Source organism: Lontra canadensis, unplaced genomic scaffold (genome assembly GCF_010015895.1).
Source record: "Lontra canadensis isolate GAN:19392208 unplaced genomic scaffold, GSC_riverotter_1.0 scaffold37, whole genome shotgun sequence".
Taxonomy (NCBI): domain Eukaryota; kingdom Metazoa; phylum Chordata; class Mammalia; order Carnivora; family Mustelidae; genus Lontra; species Lontra canadensis.
In genome coordinates, this window is record NW_022631031.1 from 342,214 (window position 1) to 364,415 (window position 22,202).

The window sequence follows — 22,202 nt, forward strand, 5'->3', positions numbered from 1 at the left end:
TAAAGAAATTTTACCTCCAACTATTACTTTCACTTATTCTTGGAACAATAAGCAATGAGAATGAAAGTTGTCCTCACTCATTTTAATCCAAATCAGTGATGAGAGGATTAAGGCTTCCTTTAGAACAAAGACATTTCTTTTTCTTTTTCTTTATGTCAACCAAAATTGAAATGGAAGGGGTAAGTTATGAGATTCAAAACATCTATTATTCCCCATCATTTTATTACATTGTCCTTCTATGACTTAATGTGAAAATTAAGGGCCATGTGAATGTGCACCACACATTTGCTAGGGACCTTTATATCACTTGGCAGGCATATTCTCCTACAGATGCCCATAAAAATACCCAAATGACCAGTCTTTAAGTTTTGTTTTCAACCTACTTTTCAAATTCAAGTACTTTAAAGTACCTGGTTTTTTGTTACACTGGTAATTTCAAGAATAGTTCTAATACCTTCAAACTGAAGCAGACCTACCTTTGAAAATGAGATTTCTTCATAAGTGTATCCAACTGCCTGATAAAAATATGAAACTGTGTAATTGTACATGATTGAAAATATATATACAAGCATGAAAACAATAATTTATACAGGTCATCCTGGTGGTATTTTTACAGATAATTGCATATCTAAGTTCTACTCTGGCAAAAGAGAAAGAAAAACATACAATGGAGACCTAAGTGGATAGAGAGATAAATGTATTATATTATATTGGCTGTTTCTCTGAAATAGGAAAGTTCCAAACTACTACAATTAATTGTATATTAGAATAGCACAAAGCTATTCTACTGGTGTTATTTATTTTCTCATCTAAAAATCACATTTGTGACAAAATATAAAACGTGCAACTTCCATATGCTCTGGCTCCAATGAAACCTAAGGTAAAAACAGAGACTTTTGGGGTTTGGAATGCAGAATTTAGGACTAAGCATTTCCAATATTCAGAGTAACACAGACTACTATCAAGAACTTGGTTTCACTGGGACACTGGTTATCTTGAAAATAGTCTTGAAAACTTCCTTGCATGGAAAGACATGAAGAACAATGGCTTCTAGTTTGCCATTTGTTTTTGTTGGAGTTAATTTCTGTGAATTTCATATCATACTGTAAAGAAACATTTAATCTTATTGATGTTTACTGGCTTGTTTTTTGGAGAGGAACATGGCACATTTGCTAAGTTGTTTTTATGTATTAGTTACAGATGATCCTGGATTTTTACAAATGTCTTGCAAATGTTCTAAATCTCTTATGCAAAGTGTTTCTCAGTTTTGCAAGTTTACTTACAACGAAACAGAAATAAAACACAAAATACTGTGGCAAAGGAAATAAATTCATGTTTACCTTTTAGTACACTAAAACTAAATGCATACCAATTTTTATAAAATAACTCTACAATAACCTACTAAGTAAATATGCTTACAAGCAAAGATTAGGAAAAATTGCTGGTAAATTCTCGACCCGTGGCTACGTGGTCATTAAGTCACATCCTCCTTACAGTCGAGGTCATCTGCAGGATCTCAACAACAAAAAAGGTTGTGCAAAATGCCAGAGTACGGCCTCTTCAGGGCAGTTGCTAAAGGCAAGAGCTGAACTGCAGCAAAAGGGTCTCAGACTTCACTGTGATCACTGAGTTTGCTCAAATTCTAAAATAGAAGAGGAAGAAATAAGCACATGTTCGACTCTTAAATTGGTACCATAATCAAAGAACAGTAGCAACTGATGCAAGCTGTCCAGCCAAATTAAGCAGACAGACATTCTGTGAGGCATGAGAGTTTGGTGAGTATCTACCTCATAAGGTTGTGGCAAGTCTAATGAATTAATATAGGTAAAGCTCTTAGGATATTTCTGCAAGATAAGGAATACTCAATAAATGTCAGGTATATCATCATAATAATAATTGTTCTGTCATTGTTATCATTTTGTAAATATATACTATTCTGACTGAATGTGATAGGGATGATTCTGGGAAGTGCCAAATGCTGTTCTAGGGATGGGAAAAGCAAATCTATTCAAAGTCAAAGAAAAATTGCAGGAAATCAAAGCTCTAGGAACTGCTCTTTAACTAGAAAGCCCAGTATTTGGAGGATAAGTGTGATGCTTCACATCATGGGAATGCTGGGCTCTGCAAATAATATTCCCAAGGATGCCAATATGAACTTAGAGGTAAGAGTGTTAGAGCAGAAAAAGGCTATATAAGACTAAATCTAAAGTTTTAGCATTTGACAGAGGTACATTCAAATTCCCAGGATAATAGATCCTGGAAGAAGCATTTATTTTTACAAGCAAGCACTTTGCACTTAATGGGTGATCCCCAAATCCTCTAAGCCATGATATTGTTGGAGACCCAAATTATTAAACAGTGTTCATAACTGATCCAAGTTGGGAATGGAAACATTCCTTTACTGCAGCAGAAGACTCTGAGAGGGAAAAAAAAAAAAAAAAAAAAAAAAAAAAGCAAAGCCCTGGATTCTACATTCTAATTTTTCTTATAACTCCTGCATGCCAACTTGCATGGCTCACCTTATTTGAGTAGATGTTACTTAGTGCAGCAGATACTGAATCAAAATAAATTGGTTTCTCTGAGTCTGGGTTTCCACAGTACTTCATTGCTTTTACCAAGGAAGCTACAAGAAAACACAAGTAATTTAAGGCTAGCTGGAGCGGCAGAAGGATCCTGTTCAATGTTAGTCAAGAATCCTCCCTTACCTGCGCAATGGGCTAACGAGACATCCACACTTCTGCTCTTACAGTCATTATAAACCTGGGGGAATGAAGATAGTATCCCATAATTAATACAGGAGAGCAGGCAGGGAAGAAAAAGATGGGCTTAAGAAAAAAGGAGAATTCCTAGTTAAAAGCAAAAAAGCCAATGTGTCCGATGTCACACCACCAGAGGGAGACATTGCTACACAGTCGGGCACACCCTGGCAAACTTCTAAAAGACAGCCTTAGCCAACACCATTAAGGCGGCAGGATGTTCACCTTTCCGGCAACTAAATCCAGCTACTTAATAAATGAAACTTCATGTCATAAAAACTAAAACACCACATTTCCTTCCCTGTAAGAATGCTAGAAAGTTGTTCTCAACCTTCTTTTCCTGGAAGTCAAGGACCACTTATAAAAGTGATGAAAACTGCTGACCTCCTGATTAGTTTAATATTTTACAACAATTTGTGCATATTCGTAGACTCTCAAATCCCATCCATGGACGGTAAGCTGAGAACTAACAGAATCAAAGCCGAGTGTGATTGCCCAACCTCCCTTTTTTAAAGGTCCGTCAAGATGAGAGATGTTAACTAACGTGCTTGGTGTATTTTGGAGGCTTGCCTCATTCAGGTCCTAGAAAACACCATGGAGGAACAACTTATCGAATGCCCAGACTTTAAATTCACCCAGACAGAAGTCAATCCATGAAACTTGGTGAAAATAAAATGAGAAGTTTTAGCAACAGTAGGATGGATTTGGTTATGTAATAGAGATGTATCTTACATACAAAATAGAGAAAGCATTTACAACACATTGTAAGAGTTTGCATGATACATTCAAAAATTTTCCCTTATATTTTTCTGGCAGTAAGTAGTTATATGGTAGAAGAATTGCAGAATAATAAGAGATGTGTCGCTCTGAGCATGAATAAATAAGCAAACAAACGAACAACACATGGACTGAAACTTGGCCAAAATAAATGGCTCCTGTTTTTATAAAGTTAAAAGGACTAATTCAAGGTGACTGGTCAGTGTTTGACTTTTTCCTCAAGCTCAGAAAGCTCAAACACATTGCTACAGGTGGTTTATTGATGTTGATAAACATAATCTCCAGTTCACTGACCTTCCTGGTGTCCTAAGTAGAAGAATAAACAGAAGTCATCCCATTTCCTCCAACCTAGAACTCACAGGGGCATGTTCCTAGCACTACAGTGACTAAGGAAATAAATGAGGAACTTTAGGAAGCAGGAAGACAGGCATGGCTCAAGACACCCTGGGGTTCTTTACTCTAGACCCTCTTTCAGTGGCTGAAACTAAAACAATAGTATTATTTGCATTTTAAGAAATTACTTTTGCAAAATGAAAACAAATAATAAAAGCTAGAATTACTGAGCACTTAATAACTTCTAAAAACTTTGTTGTGTGCTTTCCTTGCAATGTATCACTGTAAAGCTTCACAACTTGATGAAGCGGGTATGTCTACTTTCATCTTACAGAAAAGTAAATACGTTAGCCCAGATCATGAAACTCGTTATATGGCTAATACTCGGAGCCAGGGTTTATCTATCTTTAAAGCCAATGTTCTTAATATACATCATAATTTACTGTAATCATAATGAAATAAACCAAACAGAAATAAAGAAATTAAAAAGGGCAAACTGAAACAAAGCCGCTGGTGTCCTATATACAGACAGGAAACACTAGGCCAAGAGCAAATGTTATTTTTTGCTAATCTAAAAATAAAATGCATTAGCTAATTTATCTCATGATTCCATTGTGTAGTATTTTAAAACCATGAAGATGAATGGAAAAAACAAAAACCAAGGGCCCCTGGGTGGCTCAGTGGGTTAAGCCACTGCCTTCAGCTCAGGTCATAATCTCAAGGTCCTGGGATAGAGCCCTGCATCAGGCTCTTTGCTCAGTGGGGAGCCTGTTTCCTTCTCTCTCTCTCTCTGCCTGCCTCTCTGCCTGCTTGTGATCTTTGTCAAATAAATAAATAAAATCTTAAAAAAAAAAAAAAAAAACTCTTTCTCAACATGCCTAATACCTGAGTTGTTTGGATTCCTCTGAATTTTCAACTTTAGATCTTAACCTTAGTGGGGATAGGTAACCATTTCCTCCTGTTTACTAACTCTAATACTGATTTGTAATCTCTAGAGAGGGGTGCTGATAAACATTTGAGCATATTCAAAATAAATTTAAAATACAATTAAACCAAAACTGTACATCCTGGTCTTTCCCAGTAAAGGGACAATCCTAATCTAGTGTTTCCCAGAATATGATCTTATTGCCTTATTGCCACTTGCCTCAGAATCACCTGTGGTTGTTTAAATAAAAATTCCTGGACCAAAACTAGGATCCAGATAACCACGTGGCCAACAAGCAACCCAGGTGAGCCCTTCTGCACACCCACTGGAGAGCACTCTTCTAGACCCTGGTGTTGCAGAGGAAACAGAAAGGCCAAACAGCCAAGAACTATCTGTCTACAGTCCAGATTTGGATGCAAGAAAAATGACGTATTCAGGTTGAACTATGCCAAATTGTGCAGTTTTTATAGTGAAAGAAACAAGAAAATCAAAGCATATTATATGGGGGGAAAAAGGGTGACATACCAAAAACAGCCACTAGATTTAAGTCTAGAATATTTAAAACTCAACCATTTTTACATGATTTTCTTTCTAAATATCTGCTCATACTGAGACAAAATCCTCCCCTCATTTTTACGAGGGGCATAAACAGTGACCCAGAGGGCTTAGTGATATCCCTCATGCCTCACAGCTAGTGGGATAGTACTAGGACCACACCCCGACTGTCACACACTACCCATATTCTCACCCTTTGTTCATAGGAAAGCGATACAGAAGTTGGCCTTTGCACTGTGTTTCTTGTTTTTGTTTTTGGTGTGTGTGTGTTTTGTTTTTGTTTTTGTTTTTTTGACTTTGCACTTTCTTAAATCTGGAAGTCTGGACATTTCAATTTTATATTTATAAAAGGATAGAGGCACAGTTACGCAACACCACAGAAAACAACCAACACCCATAATGTGAAACTGTCCAAAAACTACTGATCTTAACTCTTTAAAGCTCTAGTTCCAATTTCTACATCTTGCCCTGATGAGTAACTAACAAGACTATCCCAAACTCCATAAAAGTAGACAACCAAACAAAAACATACAAACAACTGTTTTCAGACAGTGGGAACAGGGAGCACAGGACTGAGTGCCCTGAGGGAAAGAAGACAGATGAGAGAAGCTCCCTAGGAGCTCAGCTTTCTGCACAAAGCAGCTTCTGGGCCAGAGAATGATGGATGCCTGAGTAAAATGCGAGAGCTTCACTGAGCTAAGCAGACGGAAGTAGAGTTCAGGAAGGATTAGGTGGGCAGAATCAGTGGGAGAGAGTAATGGAAATGAGGGAGATAAGCAGAGAAAGATCTCCAGAAATGTTCATATGATTTTGATTAAGTTTTTGGCAGAATACAAAATTACCCATGACTATGAAGCAGAGTAGAGAGCCCATGAAGAGCAGATACCCAGAGACAGGTAGGCCGAGCTCCATGCAGCAGAAGCTGGTAGAGGACTGAGGACAGTTGAGGAACAGATGTAGCTCCATCCTCAAGACCCTCCCCCAACAAATTCAAGACACTGAGGGAGAGAACAAATGGAGAAAGGAGGTAACTTCCCCTGTCGGCATAGTATTTAGTAAAAAAAAAAAAAAAGGATGTCTGGGTGGCTTAGTAGGTTAAGCATCTGCCTTCAGCTCAGGTCATGTTCCAGGGTCCTAGGATCGAGTCCTGCATGGGGCATCTTGCTCAGCTGGAAGCCTGCTTCTCCCTCTGCCTGCCACTCCCCGTGCTTGTGGGTGCTCTCTCTCTGACGCATAATCAAATAAAATCTTTTTTTAAAAAAGCAGAAGAAGAAAATTCCAGAAGTGTCTGAGTTTTCCTTGAATTGGAAAAATTAGGTGTTGTTCTTCCTGTGGAAATGTCCTGTGACCCATGTTCATTTTAAGGAAATAATCAGTTTTATGTTTTGCACACCAGGGCCATGGAGACACCATGAAGATCACAGGGTAGAGAAGTAAACACTATCATCTGACAGAATGGAGAAAAGCTCCCACACTGGGGACTGTTTGAGAGATCAGATAAGGTATCTGGTGAAATGAAACTACACCCATCCATGAGGGTGAGAGAAAAGATCCTGCCATGACCAGGGCCACTTTCTCATGGAGGGGACTTTTCTTTTCAGAAGCTTGTAAGCTGACTGCCCAGCAGACACTATGCCCACGACATCTCAAGCCTGTGTTCTGTTCTCTCTGATCACCCCATGTGATTACCCCCACCGCTGGCCCCCACACATACACACACCGGAAGCTTGATGGGATCTCCTGAAGTCAACTCTATGGCAGTGTGAGGTGTCAAGTTCTATGTCCTTTGGGGAGAATGGGTGAGACGAGCACTGAAACAAGTGGAGTCAAAACCCTGGGGCTGTGAGAGTAGCCCTGTTACTACAGAAAAGGGAAAGCATCAGTCCAAACACAAGCTATGTAAATACCTCAACAAGCATGGAGACTCCAGAATAGTCAAAAAAAGTCACTCCACTGCAATCCAGGATTAAAAAGCACTTCTCACTTGGACCAGGCTGGGACGCTTCCTCTGCAGGAGAAACAGAGACTCGAGTTAGGGAGAATTCTCAGAGATGTCTGCTGCAGGCTGTGCTGAACGTAGATGTGTAATAGCCACCTCATGTTTAACAGGACTGATTCCAAACACTCTTCAGTTTTTATGTTTTTCACTTAATTACAGATTACTTCTGAACTCTTTAACATTTAATTACTCAAATGTGACTTCAGGTACTAATTACGTAACTCAGAGAGGAAGATGGGATGGGTTAATTACCTCTCATTTCACAGAGAGACAAGCTGAAACTCAGCCATCATTTTAAACGGTTTGAAAGAACATGGGCAAGTCCTCTACAAAGACAGACTGGAATCGAGGCCTCCAGGCATCCTGAGTAGTACTCCTTCCACACTATCATACCATTTCCTTCATGGGCATGACCAGAGGTAGAGCCCTGCTTTGTGGTGTCCAAAGCTAATATAGTTTGGGGTCACATTTTAAGGAAAAGATTCATCGTTGGGGCTTATCTCTTGGGCATGAAAGGGATTTGTAAGAGAGACCCTAAAAAATGAAGCTTTCTTTGTTCACAGTAAATCAGCCTCTGAATGTACCTGAGGGAGAAAAATTTACTCAGGACATCATGGATCCTGACCTCTCATTTGCTGATATCTTCACCACCACGGTTTCCTCATGTGACATGGTTTCAGACAGGCCATGTCTAAAGTCCCTCTAAAGAGTATTATGGCTCTCAGAATAGACCATGTAAAGTTGGTAGGCAAAATCTATCAAATAAATTCTAGGTCATTAGTGATTATGAAATTCTCTGAAGAAATAAATTCTTAATTGGACTAGTTTTGCTATTTAAAATACCCATGATTTTCATCTATAGTGGCTACAAAACCATGGGAATATTATTGTTTCTCAGTTAGCATTGGAGGGAAGTATAAGGGAAATTATCTATTTTTTTAATACTGCTGCTTAAAGGTAAAAAGAGGTGGGTGGAAAATATAGAACAAACACTGAACATTTACTTTTCACAGTAACTGCTAGCAAAAAGAGAACTGCCACACAGTGATTTTAATGTATTTGAAAAGTGGTATTCAGGTATAGGATTTGTTTCCAAGTTTCACCTTTAGATCTATACTTATATTTATTACTTGAAATAATAAGTATTGAGCAGGTACTCCATTCAGGGAAACTTTTTGAATATAGTTGCTCAAATGTAGTTCAAACTACAAGGTTTCAACATGGTAGAGGGTAATACAAGTCAAATACTATCCCTTTCTTCTAGAAGCTCATCCTTGAGTGCCAAGAATAAGATTAGTATATAAATGACATGATAAATGAAGACGAATGGACATTTACAAGAAGAATAAGTCTGTGGAGTGATCACTCAAGGCTTCGGGCAAAGTAGACTTGTAGGATGTGTATGATTCCAAAAAGGAGAAATGATGCACTGTGAGTATTCCATATGGACAGCTGTAACTGAACACTAATGATAGTTTGAGATTTCAAATTCCTCTTCACTCAACCAGCATATATTGAGGACCTACTGTGTGCTAGGCACTCCAGCAGGCCTTCTGTTTTCCTATTTCTCCCACAGAAAGGAGGGCTAAGGAGTAAGTGTAGGTTTAGGCTATGCTTCCATTGGCCCAAAACAGCAAATTAGGACTTTAAACAAAATTGGGAGTAACCATAACTGAGATCATCCACTGACCACTCAGTAGTAATCACTCTCATTCATTATTTGCCTCATTAAATACGGAACCTACCTCTACTAATGCAAAGACTCTTATTTATATCCTCAGATATAATATGCCCTGCTCACTATCAGAGATAAGAGAGGATCTCCTGAAAGATCACAGGAAAAAGAAAAATACATATCTGAAGCAAAGGTAAATGGTGGCATGCTGACTGACCTTTATTCCTTCTATCTCTCAGTCCCATAAATACACACACACACACACACACACACATATTTATACACACATACACACATATATACACACATAAGTTGGTACTATAATAATTGCTGTATATATACTGTTACTTTATTTTGCTTAGAATTACAGAGGATGAATCACTACATCGATGTCAAGAGAGCTTCTAAGACATTTGGCTCATTATTTGATCCATGATATGTATTTCCTTGAGTATTTTTTAAGATTCATAAGCACACTTTTATCCAATTCAAACATTTTGTTGAATTTTCAGAGTATAAAAATTTCCCTCTAATGATTAAATTACCAGATAAGCTTTCTTACAAATGTTCAATAATTCATGATATCCATATATAAAATGTATACAATAGATTAGACATTTTCTCACAAAGTTAGACATAAAAAGTTTTAGTAAGACTAATGTTTACAATGTACCATGGAAATCAATACTTAAATGGCTTCTATGAAGATACTTTCAAATATACCTGTCTTAGAAATAAAATTTATGTGATTTCTTTAAAGGCAGTACTGGGTTGGGGCCAGCTCATACCAGCTCTCTTGACATCTCTTCAGTATGTCAATTGTGTACATATCTTCTCAACTCCAAGATTAAGGACAGCATGTTGGTAGTTTGGAATCAGTCATGGTAGAAATATTTACACCATGGAAATGGGCAAATACTACACATCAGTTCTACTCCACCAACTTACCTCGTGCCCCCTGTTCTAAGAGTTTCTTGTTATTTACCAGCACTTCACTGTTTAAAGGTGGAGATGCTTATTAAATATAAGGAATACAATCAGTAATTTTTAAAAATCCAATGGCTTTAACTAAATACCTTTTTTTTAAGATCTTATTTATTTGACAGAGAGATCACGAGTAGGCAGAGAGGCAGGCAGAGAGAGAGGGGGAAGCAGGCTCCCCACTGAGCAGAGAGCCTGATGTGGGGCTCAATCCCAGAACCCTGAGATCATGACCTGAGCCGAAGACAGAAGAGGTTTAACCCACTGAGCCACCCAGGTGCCCCGCTAATACATTTCTTAAACCACTTCCATCTTTAGCAAGAAATCTTAAAATGACAATGATGACAAAATTTGATATCAGAATCTCTATAGCCTATTTTCCATCCATTTATGGCACCATTATTAACAAATGACATATGTCTTTTACAAAACAGTTTATATTTCAAAATAAGCTACAATTCAAATTCTTAGTTCAAAAAATTCTATGGAAAAAAATTATCATTAATATTTAATTCCAAAAATTAAAAATGTGAACTTTTCTGAGAACGTTTTCATTATTATTTACTTACTAAAAAACATAACTGTCATTGGTACTATCTACAAGAGAAGCTTGGGAAAAAAAGTAACTATAATCTAAAAAAATACCAGAATTGTTTTATTTAGAAATGTCAAAAGAATGTCAAAGCATTGCTTTTTCTGAAAGAAGCCACATAAATTATTATCTATAATTATTACACTATGGCATGAGTTCTATCATACCCATTCCTCAGCCAGACAGAAATGGCTGATCAATCACAGTGCTTTTTCCACCGAGGTCAAAGATCTTAGAATTTTTATCAACTCCCTGCTTCAGGAAGCCACTAGTAGTTCACAAGAAATCTATCTGTCAATCTGAACTCAATATTACTGCGAAAAAAACCCAATCTATTTAGATATTATTTAGAGGGATTGATCACTGGATCTAAATGACCAGAAAATGGTGGTAAAACATACAGAAAATTCTTTAAGAAACAATTTTTTCTTCTTCCCTAACCCATCACACTTATTTCTCTTATAAATTGCACTTGTCATTCTCTACATTTTCTCATGGTTACTTCATAATTTAAGTGGTGATAGGCTGTTAAGTATAAAAATGTTTGGGTTTTATCACTAACAGTACAAAACTTTCCCTTCTGTCGTCTCAGTGGGCTTGCTTTGTCTTTCATCCAGTTTCCTCCTTCTTGTTCCCCTCATCAAAATACGGCATTTTTTCAGACCATTCAAATGAAGGAAAATAAAGTAAAACAAAAGAATTGTGCCATGTAGTTGTAGGTTATTATTTAAGTAAGCTATTTTAATAGAAGTAATTCACAATGCCTTTTCCAAATAAAAAAGACATCTTTAGTGGTAAAGTTACCAATTCACTCAAATGAAAATTTAAAGACAATGGACACTTCTGAAATCTTTCCACGAATAAGTGAAGTTTTCTTTTACACACGACCCTCTCAGTTCTGCCATTGTACTGGTTTTATGGCTATAACCTTGTGTTTTAAGCTTCTAAGTAAATCAACCAGTGCAATAAAAATCACATCATCATAGAAAAAAGGAAAGTGAATTCACAGCTAATATCCTGCCTTAAGCAAAATGAGGTAAGCTTGGAGCATGTGCAAAGGAGACAACTAATCTATACCCATTTGGAATGTGGTAAATGATGGGCTTTATCTACAAAAACCAACATTTCAGAAAGAAATTAAACATCAGGTGTGGGTGGGCAATTAACTCCAGACTGTGGAATCTAGCTCTTTCCTGTAGAATATTCATTAACTCCTTTAATTAAAAAGTATTCATAGCTGCATAATTTAGGAGTGCTTTTCATATACTTCAAAAGGTTCTTGACAGTCTGTGAGTCACTCATAATTTTTTAAGAGAAGGAATTTTCTGTTGATATCAATTAACTATTGAGAAGCAGATTTACATCTCTAATTTCTCAAGAAAACAGGGAACTATGAAATATTTAGGACAAACCACAACATTCTCTTTGGAAAACATGTGCACATATTATCAAGCATCTCATTTGTTCATTCATTCATTCAAGCAGTCAGTCAATATGGGCGTATTCAGGGCTCTGAATGCTGTCCTAAGTAAGGCAAGTAGAATGGTGAACAAGAGAGATGATGTTCTCTGCCCTCAATAGGCTCACAACAAAGCCAGCAAACCAGTTGACTGAACTAGTAATCTGAAATATTCTGAAGGCTGGAAAAAAATATGCACAAAGAGCTAAGGAGATATAAGAGTGACCTGGTATGGGGGATAGAATAATGACCCCAAAGATGTCCACATCTTAATTCCAAGACCTGTAAATAGGTTGTTATATGGCAAAAAGAATTATGTGGATTTAAGTTAAGCACCTTAAGATAGAGACATTATCTTAGATTATCCAGGAGGGGGTCCAATGTAATCACAGGGGTCCTTATGAGAGGAAGATGGGAGGGTGGGAATCAGAGAAGATGTGGAGGCAGAAGAAGAGGTCAAAGAGAAATCTGATGATGCCACCATACTGCTGGTTTGAAGAAGGAGGAAGGGGCCAGGAGTCACAGAATGCACATGGCTTCTAGAATTTGGGAAAAGCGAGGAAATAAATGGATTTTCTTCTAGAGCCTCCAGGAAGAATATAATCCTGCCAAAACTTTGATTTCCTCCTGTGGGATTCATTTGAGCCTCTGTCCTCTAAAACCATAAGATAATATATGTGTGTTGTTTTAAGCCATTATGTCTGTAGTGATTTTTACAGTAGCAAGAGGAAACCAATACACCTGGGTTGCTGGTTTGGGGAGTGAGGAGTGGTGGTGAAGGCATGGAAATTGCTTTAGACAAATTGTAGGATCTGTGATAGCAGAAATCATGCCTACTTTCATCAGCCTTGAGCCGACAACACCTACCATGGTGCCCACAACCTAGTAGATGTTCAGTGAATACAAACTCAAATTCAGTTTGCTGAGGAAACAGGACAGGAAACAATGGATGCAGGAATGAAGAGAACAGAACACGTGAGTGGAGATGTGGGGCATGAATAAGAGTTGAGTGGGTAAGAAGGGGGTGGAGGTATAGCTGGCCAACCAGAAGCCTAAGAGAGACGTGTGCAGGAGTGCCTCTTGGGAATGGCATAACGTGACTATAATGTATTAGGGACACAACCTCCTCAAATGGAATGATAATGGAATATTTCTTCACATTTGAACAATTTTTGCTTTTATTCAGACAAATATGATGACTGCCGTCTTATCATTTATATAGCTTGTTTCATATATTTTGATTATTCAATCATGTACTCAACTAAGAATCTTCCCCGTCTGTGAAAATTATTGTGGAGGGTGTGGATTTTTTTTATTCTCTTCTCTGTTTCCCACTCCCTTTTCAGCTATGTCTCCCTTTGATTTAGTTACTTCCAGATCTATTTGGTGTTCCCCCTAAACCTGCTGCACGACTCCTGGATGACCTCCCAGCATCTTTGATTCACCACCCTTCAAAGTAAATTTATCTTCCCTTTTTCTCCCTCAGGTTCCATGTCATCCTAGTGTAAGAGGTTCAAAGCTTCAGAATCAAATCATTGTTTGTTTTGCCCTCTCCCCTCCTCCGACACCCAAACAGCGCCAGCTGTGTTCACAACATGCTGAAATCTCTTTCGAGTTCATCCTCTCCCTCCATTTTCATAGCCTTGTAACCAAAGCAGAGGTATTAACGGTGCTTGTCTCCCTGCAGGCTGCTTTCAGACCAAGCTCTCCTGTCCGAGCTTTGAGCATCTCTTTCTGTATGCCTGTCCGACTGCAACAGGGACCCATGTTCTGCCTCTATTCCTATCTAACTGCACAATTCAGAGCAAGTGAATCAGCCCCTGTGGCCCCAACTTCTTCATCAGTAAAAGAAGAGTATTCTATCACCTATTTGAAAATGGAAGTACAGTATTTACTTACTACCTATTTCAGAGTTATCAAGAATGTCTTCTGAAAACTTTCCAGTGCTGTACACATATCATCTATCATTATAATTTTCATTCATTGACTAAGTGTTCATTCGACAACGAAAGATAATGCAGTGAGAATTCAAAATGCATTTCTTGCCTTAAAGCTCTAGTTAGAAGGAAAAGATGCAGAAAAAGAACAACCTGTAACCATATAAGACATTATGTGACTGAGTGAAGCATGTGGTATCTCTGTTTTTCTACTACTATGATCTCCATCTCACAGCTGAAGATACTGAACTCCACGCACGCTGGCAGTATGCTCCCCTGTACGGGTCTGGTTGACTTCTTTTTCTGCCTAATGGGATTGCCAAGTAGTGTGTCCTCCAACTTACTTTACTTCTCTATTAAATCTTGAAGACAGTATAAGGTTTGAATTAGCAGATGGAGGAGATGGTTCTATTCAGGAGAATCCAAACACAGGCTCAGAGCCAGGGAAGACTGAATTAGATACAGGGACCATGAACTGATTTATCTGACATGAATGGAGGACTTGTGTAATGTGGAATAAAAGGGAAAGCAGTTCAAGAAGAGAAGGAGGAGCTTTAGGTGCCGTGCTGAGGAGGAGAAGGCACTTGATCCTCAAAAGGGAAACTTTATGATGAATCATAAGACAAATTTTTTTAAGATTTTTTAAAAATTTATTCATTTGAGAGAGATACAGAGACAGAGACAGAAAGAGCACAAGTAGGGGGAGAGGCAGAGGGAGAGGGAGAAGCAGACTCCCTGCTGCCCTGGGAGCCTGACATGGGGCTGGATCCCAGGACCCTGGGATCATGACCTGAGAGGAAGGCAGACGCTTCACAGTCTGAGCCACCGAGGTGCCCCCTTAAGACAGATTTTAAAGTAGCGGTGATTTAAGATTAATCTGTCATTACATCAGAGAACAGAGTATGGGTAGGATGGCAACTGCATCTCACCTTGCATGTCAATACCAACCATCTGCAGTAGCTTCCTACAGCCCTGGGTTGAGAAGACTCTCGGGCTCACTCCCCCACCTCTACCCCCACCCCCTCCACCCACCCACCTCACCCCCCTCCCCCGCTCATAGGACAAAGTGCCTTGATCTACTAGTAATTCTACTAGTTCTGTCTGGGGTGAGCATAGGACACTGGATATTTTCTATCCATGGATTAAAGCCAAGGATATCTCATAGCAGAAAAAACAAAACAAAAAAAAACCCACTCATTCACTTTACACATGATTAAGGACAGAATCAGAGTTGCAGAAGTGAAAATACAAAGTTAATAAAACCAAGAGTTATAGGTTTTAGTAATTAAATGGAAGAAAAAATCAAGAACATGTACAATAGACGTACCGTTAGCATTTAAGCACAGGGAGGGGAGAGTAGGTTGGTGTTTCTGAACAAGGAGAAGAGATGATAGGACCAGGGGGTTTCAAAAGAGGGAGAGGAGGAAGATACTGGAAGAAACATTCTTTCTATTAGTTCTAGTATCAACTAGTTCTGACTTCCACAGAAGGGACCCAGCAAAGGTGATGGCACCCATCAGCTACTGTTCTGTGAAAAGTGGGCCTGGGCTAGTGAGACAGAGGGGAGGACACCCTTAAAAAGTTTCCAGATAAGCAGGAGACTAAGACATTCAAGAAGTGATCATTGAGTCAGTATTATACCAGTATTATGCAAACATTCTTTGAGAGCATAAAGCAGAAGAAAATCAATTTGCCACAAAAAGTCAGAAAAAAAACAGAGAAGATGGCATCTGAGCTACACCCATGTTGATATGGGTCAATGCTGTTGATTCATTCATGTATTTATATAGCATTTATTTTATTCTATTCTATATGTTATATATTCACTCAGAATATATTTTATACAGTAATGTAAGTATTACAATATGTTATCCTCTTATATAAACATTCCATGTCTTCTTTATCTATTATACTATTAATTTATAAAGATTATTATAAAATCATACAAAATTATAAAGATATTTCAGTTGTCTCTAGATTTGGGGGAATCTAAATTTTTATTTTGTTTACCACTCTTAGGATTTTGATTCACCTAGTAGAGATTTGGTGGTATGGTGTGTGAATTACAATGAATAATTTCATTCATTGTAGGCATGTCTCATCATTGTATATTAGCAAGACTGTCCTTTCCTCACTGCTCTGCGGGGCCAGTTTGTCCCAAATTGAACACTAGTATGTGGGGGATCTTTCTCCCCTTCTGAGGCCCCTACTTTGTCCTACTGATCTGTTTATTTATCTTGGAACCAATATCATAGTGCATTGATTATGAGAGCATTATAATATATCTTGACAGTTAAGAAAACATTCTCTCCCCCTTGTTCACATACTTCAAGAGCATCTTGGTCTATTCTTGGTCTTTGGAATTTTTATACAAAATTTAGAATAAGCCTGTCCATTGCCATTAAAATGTCCCATTGGAATTTTAATAAGGATTAAATTTATATTTATAAATCAATTCAACATAAATAAAACTGATACCTTTTCAATATTGAGTATTCTAACCAATGGACATTGCAATTCCCTTCCATTTATTTCTAAATACCATTTACTTAAGTGTTGCAAGTATTTTTTTGTTGTTGCAAGTATTTTTAATACCTTGTAATAAAGTTTTACAATTCATCCTGTGTAGGTCTACCCATCTTTACTTAAATTTAATTCTAAAAATGAGTAGTAGGTAAGATGGAGGAGAAGGAAGGGAAGGAGAAGGAGGAGTGAGGGAAGGGAGAGAAGACAGACAAGGAAGGAGGAAGAGAGAAGTAGAAATAGGAGGACTGGGGAGAAGGGCAGAACAAGGAAAGGAGAAGGAGATGGAGGGAGGGAGTGGAGATGGAGCAGAGAGAGAAGGAAGATGAGGACAGTAGAGGGAGGCAGAATGGGAGGAGAAGGAAAGAGGACTCTGGTTTATACTCAAGACAGGACACTTGGATTTTTTTTTTTTTAAGCTAACTCACCATTGCAGTTGCCGTTGGATAGAGAATTGAGCAATGTGTTTTGTTCACACTGAAATGAAAATGAAAATGAATATAAATAACGTTATAAAAATTTACTTCTGTCCCTGAGAACAGCACATTTTTCTTTTTTCCATAAATAATAAAAAATTAGGCTCTAAATATTATTTTTCACAAGTCCTTTTTTTTAGAGTGATAAATACAACACCTTGAAATAACGAAGTGACCATTGGTTCTAAGTATTTACTAGCTCAGGAATTAACGTACATTACCAAGTCAGACTATCTTGTTTAGAACATTTTCTGCAAGATTGTTTTGACTTTTGATCAGGAATTAAAAATCTGCATCTTTTTTCATGTAATGTATCCAATCAGAAATTAACCTCATTAACACAACATTCTTTAGAGAGAACCACTGACCATATATTTCATATTACATGAAAGTGAACAGTTCACCTGCAGCTCCAAGAAAATGTCTGAGAAACAGTCCCAATTTATGGAAATGCTGAAAAATGAAAATAACTCTGCATCCTACAATTAAAGTTCTTTGAAAGTGACACTAATTGATGCCGCTAATGAAATCACATGCTATCTACTTCTCAAATGTTGTTGATGATGATGATGATGATGATGATAGTAATTGAAATTTTTGACTACTTGCTATATACCAAGGACTCTATATTAATTATTTGATCCTCAGAAAAATCCTATGAAGTTACTAATCTCATTTTCCATAAGAGGGAGCTAAAGATTGGAAAGGTTAAATAACTTGACCAAAGTCACAAAGCTGGTAAGAACCTTGGCTAAAACCAAAGCTCATGCTTTTCCATTCAGAACCTCACACTCTCCAGCACTACGCTATACCACTTCTCCGAGACATCCCATCAGTTTCATCTTAAAGGCTGAGTAGAGAACATCTATTTTCTCTTCCTGATATGCAATGCTACAGCTGACATACTTTAATTGTGGCTCTGACAGTTGTCGACTGTATTTCTACCAGGTAATTTTATATTTCTAAGTCTCAATCTTCGTTTTTTTGTAGCATTCCAGTAATACCGCTTATATCACAGGGCTGGTGGTGATTGTTACCTTAGTTAAAGGTACCAGTTCTTGAGAGACTTTCAGTGAATGTGAGTTTCTTTTCCTTCCTCTTATTTTTAATCTTGTCTGAAATCTGTGCAAAAAAATTTCCAATAATTTATGTAGATACTCCACCTTCAAGAAGGTGAAGCCCATCTCCACAGTCTTCACGTTTGGGCTGCTACACCCTGATCTTATCATGATCAATTCTAATAGAAGGATATTCTACAAAATGCCTGACCAGTACTACTTAAAACTGTCAAGGTCAACAAAAAAGAAAAGTCTGGGACACTGTCACAGTGAAGCAGCATCTAAGGAGACAAGACCACTAAATAAAATGTGATATCCTAGATGGAATCCCGGAACAGAAAAAGGACAGTCGGTAAAACTAAAGAAATCTGAGTAAAACATGAACTTTAGTTAATGATAATGCATCATTGATTGTGACAAGTATGTCATACTAACCCAAGATATTAATAACAGCAAAAACTATATGGAGCAGGGTGTATAGGGACTCTCTACTAACACTTTTCAATTTTTTTTTGTATGTCTAAAGCTGTTACAAAAAATAAAGTCTATTTTAAAAAATACCTGGTCTGAGCAAAAGAAAATTTTGGATAAACAGCAAATTGAAACTTCCTTTGCAAAGTGAGCTCACAAACTGGTGACTATTACATGAGTTTCTATATATAACCTATATAATAATGACCATGAATCTAATAAACACTAGGACACTGAGATCCTCCTAAGCTTCTACATTCAGGAAGATATTTAATGATGACATATAGGAAATATATTGTCATAGTATGACAAAACAGGAAATCCTTTATCAGTTTGTGTTTTGAATACAGTATGATTCTTCTTGCCCTAGGGTGTTTTAAATGCCCTCCCATCACCGCCATCTGTTGAAAATGAGGCTGGAAGAGAAGACCAAGACCCCAGCAGAGCACCCCAGTTTAAGAAAGAACTGTGGACCCCTGTATAAAGTGCAGCAAAAGGAGGCAAATCTGTAGTAGAAATTAACTGATGCTGTCTCGTTACATTAAAACTGAAACTGGAACAAGCACAGGCCTTAAAACAAGAAGTAGATACCCCAGACAGTGTATGATTAGAATAATATGAGATGTCCCCAAGAACATCTGTGCTACTCAAGACCATCCGTTTAACCATTCTGAATAAAGGTTTATCCTTGATCCCTCAGACAGCAGAGCTTCCAGATTACCATGTGCATCCTTAGCGTATCCTTTAAAACTCACACAGTCTGTTAATACAGAATATTTGCATTATTCTCATTACAGTGAAACATACTCTGAAGAAATCCTTTCTTACCACCACGGAGTTCTGAGTTAAAGAATCCCTTTGGATGTCATTATGTACCAATAACTTAGATTCCATGAACTCTACTTGATTATTAGACTCAAGTAGGTAAAATCATGTATGTGGAACCTCTTCCCAGAAGGCTGCATTAATGAGGTTTATTTCTGACTTCATATGCTACGAGATAAACCATATGCCATCTTTCAATTTCTGAAAACACATTGGAACAAACCTTTGTCTTTCAGGAAAATACTATCAACTACCAATAAATAACTGGTTATAAGAATATTCATGTCGGATACTCTACTAGTCATGATAAAGCCTACAAAGGAGCATATCATTCCAAGAAGTAAATTTACATTTTGGTAAAATAAGACTACATGTTTCTTATGGGTTAATTAGGTTATTTGGAACTGTGGACAAATTTTCCCACAATATTATCGTGTATGGTGGTTGTGAACTTACATCAGACACAAGAACCTGACTATCTCATAATAGAGCTAAACATTGCTATGAAGTAAGCATGGCTTTATAAAAGAAAGAGGCCTTGTATCCAACTTGAACAACTAGGAATGATGTCCATCTTAGGCATGAGTGCAAGTTCTTCTCAACCCAAAATCACAGGTAGGGTTCCTAGTAATCTGATGAAAGTGACATACTAAAGAGTAGAGTGAGAGGAAAAGACAGAGCTGGAGATATGCAGACTGAGCCAGTCTCATAGGCTTGCAACCTGTGTGGTCATACAGGGTTCCATTCTTAGAAGGGTCTCCTACTTGATTTAATGCTCTGTGAATGCCATCTTGAAACTCAATAATTATTGAACAAGGGACCTCACATTTTCACTTTGCACCGTGCCCAGCATATAATATATTTGATCCTGTGTTTAGGACCTCTGTGGGGTAGATCAGAATGAGGCCCAGAAGCAGAAAGCTGCAAGGATCAGGAATGTGTTACTAGACAGCTTCTGCAATGCTAGAAATGGGAGAGTCAATACTTCCTAGGTACCGGAGTGATGGGATAATATACACTCAAAGACACAAGAAAAAGAGACTTGTGTAATCTGAAGTAGTCAAGGAAAAGCTTCATGGAGAGGGTACTACTTGTGCTCAAACTAATAATATTAGTTAAAATTTTATAGTATTGAGTAGGCCAGACTCTATTCTGAGTGCCTTGTATATATTAACTCATTTAATCATCCTGATTATAGATCAGGAAACTGAATCACAGAAGTTTTAATAACTCAGTTAATTTCCCACAGCTCATCAATGTTAACCTAGACAGCTTCTCTCCAAAGTCCATGCTTAAGGGCTTAAGGATTCAAATAATCACAGATAGCTTATTTACATATAATCAACCTGATGCACATTTGATATCTCTGTTAATGAAGATAACTTGTGCAGAAAAAGAATGCTAGTTTTTTATAATAATATTACAACAGTAATATTATTATAAGATATTATATATTTTATAATATATAATGCCATATTATATATTAAATAATATGGCAACAGTTAACCCATCGCTGAAGTCATTTATCATATTCTATCTCTTTAAGATTTGGATCTGACTCTTCTTTCTCTTGGTAAAAATATCCTTTAGGGTAAGTAATTTGTTTATTCATTCTTCTCAGGGCTATAGTAACTAGTATACATGTCCACTAGATATATGCTGAGGGAAGGAATGAGTGGATGAATGAGAGTAATTACCTAAAAACTAACTACAAGAACCAAATGAAAAGTTTAATACAACAGAAGGCTTTGCTGAGGGAGAGGTCTCCAAGCACTCTTATAATGTGTTATATTTCATGATTCATGTCTTAGTATCATGATATAAGGTTATTTGTAGTACATTATTGTAATCATGAGCTAGCTGATCCTACCTTGCTGACATCATCCAGTAGCTGGTTGCTCACATTTTCTTTTTGGATTATGGTCATTATATCAGTATGAAACTTCTTTGCATTCAGGAAAACAAGAGGGTTGTTTATTGAGACAATTTTCACCTGCTGCAGGGTTTCCTTTTGGAGGAGAACAGGAATAAATTCAGAATTCTGAATGAAATAAGAGGATAACTCTATCCAAAGAATCTAAATCTTATAAATCCAAATATCACTCAATGATGGAAGCAATTTCTTAGCCAAGGTTGTCATTATTATAACTTATTTAGAGAAATTAGTATATTATCATGCTTCTTAGGAAAAACATGTACTTCCTCTTTACTAAAAAGCATTAATAACTATGAGATGATCCTGGATCTTTTCAGAAAATGGCCCTTATTCCTATTGATTTGAGGAAAACAACACCCTAGGATATCCAAAGAGTGTCAGGAAACCCTGTCTTCCCAAAAGTACCTCTTCCATATAATCTAGAAATCAAAATTCCATTCACCTGACCATCAGGTTTTTTTAATGAAAATCTGTCCTAAAGGATTAACTCTCAGTCATTTACCTCATAAAGACATAGCTTTCTTTTGGCTGGAGTTATAACCTTACAAGCTTCAATAGTCCTAACTAGAAGAAAGAAACCAAGAGGAAGTATGGGGAATTTGGTTTCACTTGGGGCAGGCCTGGGTTACACCAGACTGCCAGGATGCAAGTAAGAGATGCAGGAAAGGAGGATAAAAAGCTTCCAAACAAAATGTGCCTGCTTTGGTCACCGCCTAGGTCTTCCTGGCACCAACTGGTTGTATGCACCTGAAATCATGCTCTCCATGATCTTTGGGGCAGGTGTCTGACCTAGAAATCAAGAAGCAGGTTAAGTTCTATGAAATAACTCCTTACCAATTAAATAAAGAGATACTCCTTCAGGCTTTAGTACGTGCATAAAGGGGAAACCCAGGGAATAGAGAAGCATACAGTCAGAGAAATAAA

The 22,202-nt window shown here is 37.5% G+C and overlaps 1 protein-coding gene across 1 annotated transcript in view; it reads right to left on the reverse strand.

Annotated features, from left to right (window-relative positions):
* Positions 1 to 608: 608 nt before the first annotated feature.
* Positions 609 to 22,202, reverse strand: part of SLC26A7 (solute carrier family 26 member 7) — a 115,549-nt gene continuing 93,955 nt past the window's right edge. Inside the window, exons 13-18 of the mRNA XM_032869060.1 lie at positions 21,213 to 21,350; positions 16,941 to 16,989; positions 7,254 to 7,354; positions 2,706 to 2,760; positions 2,520 to 2,623; positions 609 to 1,642 (exon numbers count right to left, since the gene is read on the reverse strand). Of these exons, the coding sequence (XP_032724951.1) occupies positions 1,607 to 1,642; positions 2,520 to 2,623; positions 2,706 to 2,760; positions 7,254 to 7,354; positions 16,941 to 16,989; positions 21,213 to 21,350 (483 nt within the window). The 3' untranslated portion in view covers positions 609 to 1,606. The remainder of the gene's footprint in view (positions 1,643 to 2,519; positions 2,624 to 2,705; positions 2,761 to 7,253; positions 7,355 to 16,940; positions 16,990 to 21,212; positions 21,351 to 22,202) is intronic.